The sequence below is a fragment of the Echiichthys vipera genome (assembly GCF_963691815.1).
Source record: "Echiichthys vipera genome assembly, chromosome: 2".
Taxonomy (NCBI): domain Eukaryota; kingdom Metazoa; phylum Chordata; class Actinopteri; order Perciformes; family Trachinidae; genus Echiichthys; species Echiichthys vipera.
Genome location: NC_139827.1, coordinates 8,780,173 through 8,795,738, shown reverse-complemented (window position 1 = coordinate 8,795,738; position 15,566 = coordinate 8,780,173). Strand labels below are relative to the sequence as shown.

The 15,566-nt window shown below is 39.6% G+C and overlaps 3 protein-coding genes across 3 annotated transcripts in view; 1 reads left to right on the top strand and 2 right to left on the bottom strand.

The window, feature by feature from the left end:
- LOC310963831 (uncharacterized protein) overlaps positions 1–15,566 on the top strand; it is a gene marked incomplete at its 3' end in the record, with an annotated part of 270,431 nt that overhangs the window by 78,528 nt on the left and 176,337 nt on the right. The gene's annotated exons all lie outside the window — the stretch shown is intronic.
- On the bottom strand, positions 9,443–10,975 carry LOC310957074 (lecithin retinol acyltransferase; the record flags this gene model as incomplete). Its single annotated transcript, XM_083927502.1, has 2 exons — positions 9,443–9,598; positions 10,490–10,975. 2 exons carry the CDS (start codon positions 10,973–10,975, stop codon positions 9,443–9,445), a joined length of 642 nt encoding a protein of 213 aa, XP_083783628.1.
- On the bottom strand, positions 12,253–13,860 carry lrata (lecithin retinol acyltransferase a; the record flags this gene model as incomplete). The annotated part of the gene is made up of 2 exons (XM_083927490.1): positions 12,253–12,405; positions 13,327–13,860. The coding sequence occupies 2 exons, from the start codon at positions 13,858–13,860 to the stop codon at positions 12,253–12,255; spliced, it is 687 nt and encodes a 228-aa protein (XP_083783616.1).

The following is a 15,566-nucleotide window of genomic DNA, read 5'->3' as shown; positions in this document are numbered from 1 at the left end:
TCTCTATGTGCCCTGCGATAGACTGGCGTCCTGTCCAGTTGGATTCACGCCCGATGCCAGCACCCACGGCGACCCCGACCCCGGGCTAAGCGGTTGAAGATGAATGATGAATGAATGAACAAAATCTGTCTGCAGACTGACATAGACTCCTTACAAAGTACTCAAAACCACCTGTGTTGTCATCAGTGCCACAGTAGGTTTCTCCAGGACCACATGTTGCCAGGATGACACAGCATGACTTGACTTGCAAAAGCTGTGAGGTAAAATATATGCTGTTTGTAGTAAAAGGCATAAGTCATAGAAATCCACTTACCAGGACAAAAGTCCTTGAATCCGCTTAAACTGATTTTATTTTTTTGCGCAGTAGAGTAAGCCGTAACACGACACTGACATAATATCGTGCTGTATGTTGATATGGTGAATATATTAGCAAATATTTGTCCGTTCCAACAACCACCAAACATGGTCCATACATTTGGATTTGTGTCCATCTGATGAATGTAGGTCAATCATGGCTCCACTATGATAACCGGCTAACTCTGCTGTGGAAAGCTGCTGGTCACAAGTCAGTCACAGTGAGTCTGTGGATATTTTTGAGGTTGATGAAGACGTTAACATTCAATCAAACATAAATCAAAGCAATTACCTGAAAGATGTTAAAAGAAGAGGTGATAATTAACTATTGGCTCATCACTACGAGCAATACTCATCATAGCACATAGTCATGTGATCTACTGTTAATATAAAAGTAATGATAAAAGCAGCATTAATATTTTCCTTGGGCTTTGGCTGTAAAAAGATCAGTGGTAGAAATGAAATTGCAGGAGCTTTTAGAAGAAGACTTTTTATCTAAATGAACCCGTGTAGGCTCAGGCTTAACTTCACTCTTCTATCTCTTTCTGCCTTTTAATATCAAATTTTTAATTTGCATTTTATAGTCAAATGAGGTCTTCACAAGATTGCATTGAATGATTAATGAAAATTAATAATGTGGATAATATTACCATCCATCTGTAATGAGGATTAAAGTCATCTTAAGCTTGTACAATATGTATGCCCACTCCAGTGAAAATGTAGTATGAGGATATGAATTTAAATGACTCTGAATGGATTCCCCTCCCTTTCATGTTTCAGCCTAGTGATTCCATTTCGAGTCGACTTATGCAACCACTGCTTCCACTCACATCGTATAAATTAGAGCTACTCACAACAACAAAAAACCTATGACTGATTATTGATTTCTTCTATCGAAACAGAATCACGCTCCGGAGAAATCTGAGGGGGACACCTAAAATACCTGCAGCCATTTCCATGGCTCACACACCGTCTGTAGAGGACGAAGGCACATCCGTCATTCTGAACAGCAAATACATTAATATGCTAAACTGCATAGGGGCCCTTATATCGGAGGACTGACACATTAATTAAATTATTGACCAAATGTCTCCTGTTCCATACGAAAACTGCACACCCCCTGCATGGTGTCACGATCCAAAGACCAAATGTCAGTTTGGAGGTGAAGTGCTTGGACAGGGAAACTTCATATTTGCTTTAGTTTTAACTACGCTGTTATTATTTAATTATTCAATTAAAAGTGTGAATCCCCCTGCAGCATGGTCCCTATTCACTTTACAATTAAAAACAATACAGCAAACAAAAGACACTTAATAAGATTCAAGATTCAAGATTCAAGAAGCTTTATTTATCCTGAGGGAAATTATTTCTCAACAGTTTCAATACAAAGGTGGGAAAGGGTCAGAGTAACAATAAGCATAAAAACATAAATCAAATCAAAATAAAGCTAACGTAAAATAAATCAAGCAATGAACTAAGTGTGACAGAGTGCAACAGACATCGTGATTAAGCGTAGGTTTATACACTATACAACAATACGCACTGTTCAGTTTAGCAGCATATTGAAATGAAATAAGTACAAACTAAATAAGTGAGAAGGAGCGATAAGTTATAAGTGTTAAAAATTATAAAAATGTAGCAGCATTTCCTACAGAACTAAGGGACAGTATGGCACAGTGGAGTGCAGCAGCATTTCGTACTGAAGTAAGTTACAGTTACAGTAAGTTACAGTAAACCACAGTGAAATGTAGCAGCATGTCATACAGAACTAAGTGACAGTATGGCACAGTGGAGTGTAGCAGCATTTCGTACTGAAGTAAGTTACAGTAAACCACAGTAAAATGTAGCAGCATGTCCTAAAGCACAGTAGGTGTAGCAGCAGATAGTTACAGTACCATTAAATAAATAAATAAGTGATGTAGTGGTGATATAAAGAGACAGTATAAAGTGTAGCAGCAGTAAGTTACAGTACCACAAAATAAGTGATGTAGTGGTGATATAAAGTGACAGTGTAGAATAGCAGCATTTCTTACTGAAGTAAGTGACAGTACAACTGAATAAAGTGGTGCAGTGATGATATAAAGTGACAAAGTGACATTTTCAGGATACAGTGTCTCCACTGTTCCTTACCTGACCAGGGGGAGATGAATTATACAGTTTGATGGCCGCCGGAAGGAAAGACTTCCTCCGGCGTTCAGTATTATATATAATATATACTATTTATATATATATATATATATATATATATATATATATATATATATATATAAATATAATAAAACATGAATCTTTAAGTTCTGGGGTAGGCTGTAATGAAAACATAGTACAGAACACACAGTAATCAAAATATTAATATAGTTATTAATTGAGTTACATGTTAATATTGTGGGCTGAAGTTGTATAGACTTGCAAAAAGTTGAGTTGACCTTTAGGAATTATCTTGTGAATATGACGACGTATGTTTGTGTGTCATAGTCCGTCTCTGTCTCCATAGGGTGTTCAGACGCTTTGTGCGGACTGGATTGTGTTCAAGTGACTCTCTCGCTGTCTATCTTTATGTTTCTGATTGGTTCATCCGTCTTTGTTTTTACTCTAGTGTTTGTTGTTCAACATTTTTTTGGTTTTCATGTTCCTCGTTTCAGTCATTGTTTTGTGTTTCCTGTTTTATTTTGACGTGCCCACATTGTGTCTCGTGTCTTGTTTTACTTCCTGTCTTTGTGTGTTTTCCCCACCTGTTTTCCACATCACCTGTAGTTAATTAGTACCTTGTGTATTTAACGTCTCAGTGCTAGTGTGCCTTTGTCTCAACATGTGTGCATCGTTTCAGACGTTGTGTGTTTTTGGTATTGCTTTAATTTCTGTGTTTTGGATTTTCCTGCCTGACTGCCGTTACCTGCCCCCTCATAAGTTTCTCAGCAGTTGGGTCCAAACCTCCTTTTTTCTGAATTGTGGCTGATTGTGTCCACATACAAATCATGTGCCTAAAATATGGGATCATTTTCTATACAAAAACTGCCTTAAAACAAATAGTGACCGTAGAGAGATGGCAGAAAATGAGGGGGGAGAGAAAGGGATGGCATGAAACAAAATTACATGGACACCCGTTCTAAAGACAAAACATATGCAGATATAAAGAACAATGAAGTGGTCATAGTTGTTTGTAATCTTTAAGTCAAGGCATTATTCAAATTGTTCTTTTGTTTCAGATGCTATTAATGATGTGTTCTCTGTGTATATGGCTCTGCAGGTTTCACCTAAAGGATGACTCTTTAGGTGTGTTTACTTCAGTCCTTATCTGTATCTGCAGACATACCAGGGTCTTTTATGAATCTAAATGAGATGATCATCACAAAATAAACTCAGTCACGGCTGCCAGAAATTTGTATTCAAAAAACAACAAAGCCTTGGCCTTCTTCTTCACATGCAGGCAGACTTATACACAGTGCCTTCTCACAGCCAAGGTTAATAATCTGTCTGTCTGCTGGCTGACGGCTTCTCTGCGTTAGTCTTTATCATACTTCCTACAGATGTGCCATATTTACCCTTTAAGAAAAAGGAAAACTGTACTGTCTCTGTTTTAGATCTCTTATTTAGGCGTCAGACCAGTTCAACAACAGCAGGGATTGGTTTACTTTGTTTGTCTCTGGTGGAAGGAGGAAGGTACTGTAAGCAATAGTAAAAGTAAAAAACAAGTGAACGAAGATGTACATGGGTTTAGTTCTAAGGGTCCCACAATGCTGCTTCTAGGACGGCCCTACTTTCGATGGCCTTTGGTGCGATCATCATGAACATGACATTCTATGTTTGTGAAAACCACAGAAACGTTGACATTAAATGTTTTGGGCACCCTTGTAGGTCTGTATTCGATGTACTGGACTTTAAACTGATTTCAATGTAAACTAACTGATTTAGATGGTCAAACGCACGCTGGACTTTCACCCAGGAGACCACAGATCATGTCCCGTTCTTCATACTTATTTTAACCGAAACCATGAACCTTTCCTAAATCTCACCAAACAGTTTTGATGCATCAAAAAGCGTAAGGGGGAGGTAGGGAGTGTGAACAGGTTTCAGGGATTCAAAAACATTGAGATTCAATGTAACTGTGGTCTGCAGAAATGTACAATGCCAACATCTTATCTGTGCGACTGGGTTAAACATTGTGGTTTTATTTTCAGTGCCAAATCATAACAAAAGTTATCTCAAGACAAGACACTTTACATATAGAGTAGGTAAAGATCAATCATTTATTTATGATTTACAGAGACCCAACAATTCCCCCACAAGCAGCAACAAGGCGCACTATCTTTAATAAAAGTAGTAATCATTTTTATAGTTATTATATACAGTATTAATTCAGAAATCTTAAAACCAGCTTAACTGTCGCCAGTGTCTCATTCACTGTCTATGAAGTAAGTTAATTTAATACAATTTGTTGGCCTCATTACAGACGCAGTTTTTCTGTTTCTTTATTCTTGGTTGTAAAACTGGGGAAAAAGAGATGAGGCAAGATAAAAAATATTTGTCAGTAGTTGTAATCCATGACCCGAAACAGTTTAATTTTTGGCCAACAATAAACAAATAAGGCAGGCAGTTAAAAAGAGGCATTTCTGCATCCAAGTAAGCAATAATTTGAATTGGAGAGATTTGAGCAGCAATCACAGTTCCATATAAATTTGGGTCAGCTTTGACTTTGCTTACAAATTCGAAGCCAACAGAATCACTCACTCACTCATCTTCAAACGCTTATCCGGTGTCGGGTCGCGGGGGCAGCAGCTCTAGCAGGGGACCCCTAACTTCCCTTTCCCGGGCCACATTAACCAGCTCTAACTGGGGGATCCTGAGGCGTTCCCAGGTCAGAGTGGAGATATAACCTCTCCACCTAGTCCCGGGTCTTCCCCGAGGCCTCCTCCCAGCTGGACGTGCCTGGAACACCTCCCTAGGGAGGCGCCCAGGGGGCATCCTTATTAGATACCCGAACCACCTCAACTGGTTCCTCTCAACATTCGACGCCAACAGAATCTGGACTTAAATTCCTGATAATTGGACAGCAGCCTCTCTGTCCAACTGTCTCATTCAGTTCAGGTCAGCATGTTCAAAGTTCCAATTATATGCCATGTAGCTGAATTTACACAGTCCACATTGAAAAGCAGAGAAATATAGGGCAGCACACACTGGCAGCGTATGATTGTTTCCCATGTAACCTGCACACCAACAGTGCCATAATCATGTCAACAGGATGGGCGTCAATGCATCGGGAAACACCACGGTCCTATGATTTCTCTCCAATGTGCATCCATTCTGCAGAAAAGCAGTTAGAGATTTACGGATTATATTTTATGACAAACTATGTACAACAATTCGTATGATATCTTATGAAATATGTAATTCCATGGTAAGGCCAGGACGGTTAAGTTTAGGCAACAAAACTGTTTGGTTATGAACAGAGCACAGGTTTTGGTTTATACTGTAGGGACACAAACACCAGTCCCCTGGGAGAAAGTCCTGTGGTTTTGGACCCATCCACCACTCCAGCCCTCCTCCTTATGCAGATCTTGGTGCTCTTATAGTACGTCACCTGATTTATTTTCAAGGAGGAACTACCATAGTTAAGCATATGTGGATTGCATACAAATTATGTTCAAACAGTGATTGAGTCTTTTATACCATGAAAGTCCAAGGCTGCAGATGTCAATGTCTTCTATGTACTCCTTGCTGCATTTGAATCATATTATAAGTGAAAAAAAATCTAATTAAAAATATTTGTGTTTGCTGCATCTAAGCACATATTTAAATATATTTAAAAAAAAAGTCTGCTGCTGGAGGTATAGTACTCATTAAATAGAGTAACTACTTTCAATGGTGCGGGAACTGTCGACATATATGAAGAATGTGCTCTCAATTGTGTAGAAATTAATCTTAATGTTATTCATAACGTATGTGGCTGGGGTATGAGAGAAACTCAAGAGGATCTTCAACAAACACCGCATCCCTGTGTATTTCAAACCCAGATACACACTCAGACAGAGACTAGTACATCCGAAGGACAGAACACTACACACCCACAAAACCAATCTGGTTTATGCTGTCCAATGCAACGAGGAATGCAAAGATCTTTACATTGGAGAAACAAAACAACCACTGCATAAACGCATGGCCCAACACAGGAGAGCTAACTCCTCAGGCCTGAACTCTGCTGTCCACTTACATCTCAAGGAGAAAGCCCAGTCATTTGACGACAGCAATGTCCACATCTTGGACAGAGAGGACAGATGGTTTGAAAGAGGAGTAAAAGAAGCCATCTATGCAAAAGTAGAGAAACCATCGCTAAACAGAGGAGGAGGTCGGAGACACCACTTATCTCAAATTTACAATGCCGCCCTTTCAGCCCTTCCCAGGAGATTCAACAATCTAACCTCAAAGGACAACTGTTCACACATGGCCTCCTGTGACGCCAACGACTGCCGTTAAGACTCAATAGAGCACTAACGAAGCCGAAACCAACTTCCCACCAACGACTGCTACTCCAACGACGGTCGTTGGCACTTGGAGCACAAAGGGTTCCAGTGACGTCATCGGCCTTTTGCACGCCCTCACTAGAGGTTAAATACCTGGATCTACACACCAGACATATGGACCAGTCCCTGCATGCTCAGATGCATACTGTACATGAACTAATGAAGCCTCTTGGATGAGAGGTGAAACGTCTTCCTACCAAATAACCAAGTCCAGTCGCTTATAACTGAAAATCTATTTTAGGATAATCCTAAGGTCGTATTGTCACTCAGACAAACTTGATGCAGGTAGTGAATAACTGACAATGATAACAGCCAATGAGAGGTACTGCAATTAATGTGTTACGAGCATGTGGGTCAATAAAGTTTCTCTTCCAGTTTGAGCGAGACAAATGCCCCACTGTGTTTTTACTCCTTGGCATTGTCCTTGGTTCAGCATCGGGTAAGCTTGCAAGAACCACTGCACAATTCACCTCTGCCAACAAGAATTACACAGTTGGACTGTTTGGACTGTGATGTCCCTCAAGGCTTTGGCGTGGTCACATAGCAAGTACAAAGAAAGTACAGACTGTAAAAGGATAACTTATCTATCAATATCAAAAGAAAATGTATTGAGACTTTAAGTACAGTAATGGATTTTTTCCCCATGGCCCATATGAATGATGGACATTGTAACCATGTAACTCTTACCTCATCCAAGAGGACTGTTTGTGCTCTTGGTATAAATTCACTCTATTCTTACAGAAACAGAAACTTGATTTCTAAAGCAGCCATGTGATCCATGTGTGTATTTATTGGTAGCCATGTGGGAATATATGGAAATTAGATTTCCCTCAGTGAATCCAGGCTAAAAACGGAAAGGTGTCAATATAAGAGGTGACAAAACTCAGTTACTCTTTCATTTCAGCAGGGACTGTGCACCTGCACTCCCCTTAATAGAACGTGGGGGCTTGAGCCAATTACATCAGCCTCTCACAAATCAATACAAAGAGCTTCTCTGCAGGATTAGTGTCTGAGTGTAATGCCAAGGATATTATCATTCATTGGCAATAGTCTTTACCTGTGTTACTCGAGGCAGGGATAAATCCAGTCTGACAGTTTGACCCTTGTGATTTGATGAAATTAGTTGTGGTTATCAATATCAGGGATATGTTTTGTAGTAAATTATGAAACTTTAACCAAACCTTAGCCACTCGATAACAGGTGGTCGTATATCGGGGGGGATGATTGTAACTACCGTTTCTGTTCTGGCTTCAGATTCATTTCTTTCATCATCAAACACTTGCAAAGTCAAGTGTTTCATCCACGACTTCCTCTTCCTTCTCTGCCTTTGCTGGCGCATCGATACGTTTCTTGGCGTGTAATCAGAATAAACTGTTTATCGGTGGAATATCGTGAAACTATTGAAAGGAATGTGTATCTCGTTGTGTGCATGACCAAGACCATAAGAAAATTAGATCCATCTCCCCTGTGGGCTTTGTAACCGTTTTAAATATTTTCCCTCTGACAGAGACAGGATTAATAATTTACAACTCTGATTTTATATTATTAATCACTTAGATATTTAAGGATTTCGTTGGTCTGCTTTGAATTCTTACAGGAATTGCTTTAGGAATGATTCTCAGCGTTGCCATGGTAATAGTGTTGTTTTCTTAAATGATAGTTGACTGCGTTTTCTGCAGTAATGAGCAAAACATTTAACTCTAATTTAATTGTTTTTTTTCTCAAGCCTATGTTCCTGTGTTATGTTCCCTTGTATGTATTATTAATAATAATAATAATAATAATAATACACTTTATTTATACAGGGCATTTTAAAAGACTGTTACAAAGTGTCCAGAACCAGAATGAAAACATTTAAGGGTTGCAATTATCAGAAAATCAGACAATTGCTAATAATACAAAAAAAAAAAAATCGACTAAAATGTAATGACGGACAGAAGAGGAGAAAAAATTGTTTAATTTTTTGTACAATAAAGACAACAGCAAGCAGGTACAAATACATGTTTAATGGACCAACAAACACATTACATTTGTCATGACTATACAATATCAAAATGATACTGTATTCATTAAGAAGAAACGTACAGTACTGCACTTTGTCCAGGCCAACCTTTTAGCTGGAGCATCATATAAGCGTAGTATCCCGCAGAAAAGTATTCACTACATGCATTTGCATACACCACCATTATTTCCATAGGTGAGTGTTTACTCTCCTGATATCTCCGTTGAGCGTTATCTCAGCTTGCAGAAATTTTCCTCTGTGCTCAATCAAAGTCCATTTATAATCTGAGCGGCTACTGTTGAATGTTGAATATCAGAGCCTGATGAACATTAAGGATGAATAATAAGGTATGGTAGGTTTAAAACAGCACGGGTATTATAAGCACATTATCAAAGACAATAAGAATAAGATATCAGTTCACATTTTTTATTTTAAACCGACAATTTCCCAAAGAAGGTAAAAGTAAAATACTGACATTTTTGCCACAGTGAACACATTTTTTTCCCACTGTCTTTAGTCCCACCAGTGTCTTAAATAAGTTTCCCATGAGCCGTCTCACCAGAGGCCGTTAGGCTGCCATCCAGATGGTGAATGAGATGATCAGGGTCGGAAAAACCGTCACCGGTGTCACGCAGCCCAAATACAGCATGGCTCCAACACCACACAGTGCAGTCAAATAGGCACTGATCCGGCTGCAAACAATCTTCCGTACCACTGTGCAGAACTACAAGAAAGAGTGTGAGCGTTAGACAGTGATCTGAGGTTCGAGGTAAATCAGAAATTAGAAGTGCAGAAGAGGTCTGCTATCAAGGAGATCTTTATTATATCCAGAGTGGCAGACATTTTCACATAAAGTAACACTAGATGGAGCTACTCCCCTCACAAATAAGTGAAGTTCATCTCACTCAAATAAGACCTTTTCCTTCAGTGACACACTATCATAAGTATATTACTGTGGATTAACGTCACCTTACACTGAGTTACACTGTTTCTTCAATAAACCCATGGAAATAACTGACAGTACCGCAAAGGCTACACATGCAATGAACCTTAAAGCTTTTGATTTTGCATGTGATCTTTCTTATGCAGTATAAATTTACATAAAATGGTAAAGATTGAATTACTGTGGAAACACAAATCAGCACTTCCGCATAACTCTCTGACTCATTGTTCAAAGTAATAATCATGGTTAGTGATAATATGCCAGAACTTGTTTTGATGTTTTTAGTAGCAGACAGCTTACAAACATAGACAAATGCAATCATACTAGATAGAAGGTAGAGTTTAATTTATCTTATATTAATAGACATGTGCTGGCTGTGAAGAGATTCATTCCTTATGCAATTCCAATGTAAGTGATAAGAGCCTTTATTAAGTCCTGCTTCCGTGCAAAAATGAAAATATGTCATTGTACGGCTAAAGCAAATATAGGCTTCAGCAGACAGACTTTGGCAAATGAAATGTCTATCTGTATTTGCTATTTATTTATACTATTCCTGTCCATATCGGCTCAGCACGAAAAGTTTGTCAAGGGAAAGCAAACAATTTGAATTTTGCAATACAAATACTGTCATTTTTCTACTTATCTCTACTGACAGGAGGCCAGAGACTCTACCTTGTACGTCTGGTAGCTGATGGCCATGCCATATCTGCAGTACATGACATAGTGTTCACAGTTGTACCACAGTAAGCTGTAGGTGACAGAGCCCAGGAGTTTCTCGGCCCTTCTGGCCACCTCGTCCCCATCCAAGGGAGGCTGACTGCACACCTTGTCCATGTGGTTGATGAGAATCTCTGAGCCATACGCAAAATCTACCACGGAGTCCACTCTGACGCTGGCAACCTTAGTGATGACCCCCAGCAGTAGGCGGTTGTTTGTTACCATCTTGGCAATCGCAGATTTATTCTTAGAAATCACAGGAAGGAAGTCCGGAATGAGATGAGCCACGCGATTGTCCCCCAAGTATATTCCAAAATGTGTGAATAATGTTCTGGGGACTTCTAATAAATCACCACGCTTGTAAAGGGAAAGGTCATGTTTAGGGTCGTCTTCCTTTTGGGAAGCTACGTAGAAAAAGTTGAGTAGTTGGTAAAGAAACATGATGGCAGTGTGCTACAGAGAGCTTGACACGCATTTTTATTTAAGTTGGGATTGGGAGGGGCTAGAGCAGTGAGTAGGATTAGATATTGGTCAATGTTTCAGTAAGATTTTGACATGAATAAAGGAGCTTTCTCTAATCACTGCTGTGTGGTTGGATTTTAAAACTCCGGCTTTGTTGTATTAAGGACAAGGGTCCTCATTAAGAAGCCTGACTTGGCAACAAGTTAAATCCTCATTTAAAAAGGTCACTGATATTGAGCCATCGCACCCAAATAAACGGCCTTTGTTTTTCGTGGACTAGATTGTTCTGCAGTCCTTTGTTTGTTTCATCGTTATTCAGCACTTTCTAGCAAATTTGGAGTTGTATTTTATGGCAGGTGAAACGTAATTAGACGTCATCGAAATGTATAGAGTCAAAAGCAAAGGTTAATAGGTGCAGCATTCAGGACGAAAAGAAAACTGACATTGTATGATACTGCTTTGATATTCATTCATTCATTCATTCATCTTCAACCGCTTGTCCCTGTCGGGGTTGCGGGGTGCTGGAGCTGATCCCAGCTGACATCGGGCGTGAGGCGGTGTACACCCTGGACAGGACACCAGTCTATCACAGGACACACGGAGACGAACAGAGACAGACGACCATTCACACCTACGGGCAATTTAGATGTGACTGATTGAAATATTGCCATTATTACTCAGCATTTTCTCAAGTGTGTATTTACACACTTATACACCCATACTGTGAGTATCTCAATGAGAAAATACATGATTAAATATCACACACAGTAGGGCTCATTTAGGCCTCTGCTTTCACTGACGTGGTTGGAGATGTAGGGGGAGCCACACTCACACAAGGCACACAAGTAAAAATAAAATGTTTATTAAACATTTGTCATATTTACAATTTTATATTAAGTACACTACTATAAAATACAGACCATATTTACATAAAGATATTCAATGAACCAATGCATATTCATTTTTATGGTGACTCAAATGTTAGCAAACATGAATTGATATTCCTACAACAAAAACGTTTATTGTTTCCCTACACTTTGTAGCAGGACAAATATAAGTCATAAAGGAAACTATTAATTCACGTACCAACACAATACATTAAACTTTGTCTACACAATCAAATGAAAGTATAGCTGTAAAGCAGACTCATAAGGCATCACATGGCGAGAGTGCACCGTCCTGCCTGAGGAGGTTTCACCTCCAAGTAAAAGTTCAGTTTGTTTTTTTTTTTTGCAGGTTCCTTGGGATGAACTTCTTTAACCAGCCATCCACAGAGTAAAGGGAATCAGGATTGTGGGTAATGTAGTTGACGGTGCCAAGCCGAAACAGACCATGGAGATCATTCCGAGGAGGCTTGTGACAATGACGCTGCGCTGGTCTCTGATGATTGATTTCAAGCACTCGCAGAACTACAAAGGAAAGAAATACAGTTCAGGTTATTAATATTACGTAGAATTGTATCTCATGGCTACAGAACATTTCTGATTGACAGTCAGCCGGATAGAGTGGGATTAAAAGCATATCTTTCATACCACGATCATAGTTTATAGTATAACCGTGACTCCGCGCAAGGTTAACCCGGATGTAACCATAGCAACAGTTACTTGTGATGGTTAAACTCAAATAACAGCTGGATTATCACTTGGCCTTGAAGTTCAAGGCACCCTAGAAACCCAGGTCTGCTCCATGCTGGATGGTTTAATCTGATTCGCAGATTTGTTTGTGCACCACTTGAACACAGTCATGCCCTGTATTATCAGGGTTTCTCTCAGTGCTTTATAGCAGAGGTGGAGATGAAGAGTGCCTCCTTTTTTAAATAATACATTAACCTCAAGAGAAAAAGAGCAAATGATATTTAATAAACTCAGTATTTTGGTTAGACTGTCATCTACTAAGTATGTGTGTCGGGATCTGGGGGGCTTACCATCACAGCTAAAGACTCTGCTAAACTAAACTAAACGTGTGTGTCTGTTGTCTTGTGACAAAATTCTAAAATAAGCTGTGTTAAATAAAAAAAATGCCACTCAAAAGCTGATACAAGAAATCCACATCAACATGAGCTCTGTCTATATATGTATGTCTGTGTAATGGGAACTTGAAGGTTGTAAGGGGTGTGGGGAGGTCAATAGAGGCACAAACAAACTTATAAATTCTAAGTTTAACTTGTAACTTAGATTTCTATATGACAGCATGGAGAATAGGCTATATGTTTACTTATATAATGTACTATACATGTTTTAACCAAGAGTAATTCATGCATAATGACTAATGTTGCTATTTACTACATGATCAATGAGATAGACATTCATTTCTGCAGAAAAGGACTCTACCTTCTCTGTTTGCCTGCTGGCTGCACATCCGTATCTGCAGTATGTTGCAAAGTGTTCACAGTTGTACCACAGCAAACTGTACGGAACTGCTCCGATGAGCTTTTCGGCTCTCTTAGCCACATCTTCATTAGGGGATGCTGGATTCTTCATCATCTTATCCATGCGATTAATCAGTATGTTGGAGCCATATGCAAAGTCCTCTAATGTGTCCACGCGCACCGTGGCACACCTGTAGATGCTGCCGAGGATGAGTCTCTTGTTTGTGATGACAGAACCGATGAGCTTCTTGTCGTTCGTTAGCACAGGCAGGATGTCAGGGATCAGGTGAGCGACTTTATTGTCGCCTAAATAAATGCCGTAGTGGGTGAAGAGGGTTCTGGGGACCTCCAGCAGGTCTCCCCTTCGCAGGGGCGGAGGGGGGCCGCGCGGCGCCGGGCGCTCCCGGTCCTCACCGTCCGACCAGCTGGGCTCAAAAAGTTTAAAGTTGGAGAAAAGAGAGAGCTTCTCCACCAGGAATGTCAACAGCTGCAGCATCGTGAGAGTTTTCGGGGGTAAATATCCTAACTGCTGGAGTGAAGTGAGGTTTTTATCCTCACTGGCACCAGGAGGAGAGAGAGAGAGAGAGAGAGAGAGAGAGAGAGAGAGCTCCGAGGAAATCCCGGGACACGATTGGTCACGGGTGACCTTCTGCACGTGCGACCTCCTCCTAAGCATCTTGCTTTTTTTTTTTCTTTTGCATTTTTCTCTCAAGCTCGGAAGCACATGGCTTTCCTCTAAACACATGGCTTTCCTCTAAACACATGGCTTCCCCCTAAACACGTCCACTAATCATCTCAGGAACTGCAGCAAACAAGAGAATTAGATGCAGATTTATAGGAGGACTTTAATTTCAAAAGAAAGGCAACACTGTAAACTTAAAGTTGGATTTTGAGCAGGAGTAGTTGGTGATATTCAAAATATAACAATGAAATAGAGATGAATAAAACTGATGTAGCACATATTAATGTATGGAAGTGAGAAAAGTAGCTCAAGTGCTGTGTAGGCTAAAAGTGTATATTAAAAGTTGGTTCCAGCTGTGGTGCAGAAGTTTCCTAATCTCTCTGTGTTGTTCAGCCGCTGTTCCTGAAGATCTAAGATTTATAGCAGCATCACTGGAAGGATGTGTAAATATAGACAAGTAGGCCAATGTTGGTGTGAAGTTTATACACCACCAGATGAACTTCTCCACCCGACCACAGACCACAAGCCTCCCGTCTTCCTGACCCAGATGTACAACCATACTCAGCGGTTGGCGCACTGGAGCCTTATGATACAAGGTTTCCAAGAACAAGAGGGAAGCAGACAGTGCAGTGTGGGATGTACTAATCCACTGGTGAGATGGTTTACACCCATTAAAACATTTTACATTGTACATACTTAAACAAATGTACTTAGTCACTTTCCACCATTGATCTTTGCAAACTCACAGGTCCAGAACAAATTTAAATTGTGTTCTGCAAAACAAAAAAATGGACAAAATAAGGATAAAAAACTCTTCTTTTCATTATTGCATGACCTATGGTTGATCTTTAGATATATACTGTAGATAATAGTGTGTGAGATATTGTGTGTTTTTCATTTTCCAACTTTTGTTTACTTTAAACTCTTTGATTTGACTACCCCTGTGTGAAACACATTTCTAATTAGACTATTAAGCCGATTACTATTCAGACAAAGATGTGCAGAGGACTTTGCTGACTCATAGTGGCTCGCCTGTTCTATCCCATCATCAATTCAGGATCAGGGGTAGGAAAATTAGGCTGTATTTGATGGTCTGCAACTTCTGGGAGGAACCATATGATGAGATAACATTCCTTTGACCAGATTATCATAATCCTGTAGACTTCAGCTACACACTCATCATTTGACCCAGAAACTACTCTGAAAAACACTTCAGCCTTTTTGATCTGTGCCTTTGACTCATTTGCTATATTTGCTGACCTAGATACTGTAAAATACTCACAAAAAGCTGAATTTATCCATTTTGCATTATGAGAAAACTAGTTTGACCCACAACACATACTTTTAAGGAGGTATCTAATATATCAGTTAAAGGTAAAACAAACAAAACAAAGCATCAAACTGAAAATGTAAAATTACTTTGCTACAAGTATAAGTCCTAAATTCACAAAGTTACTTAAGTTTTGCCAACACTTATCAGTAAAGTCCCCAAATTTAAATAATTTTTTATAATGACCCCT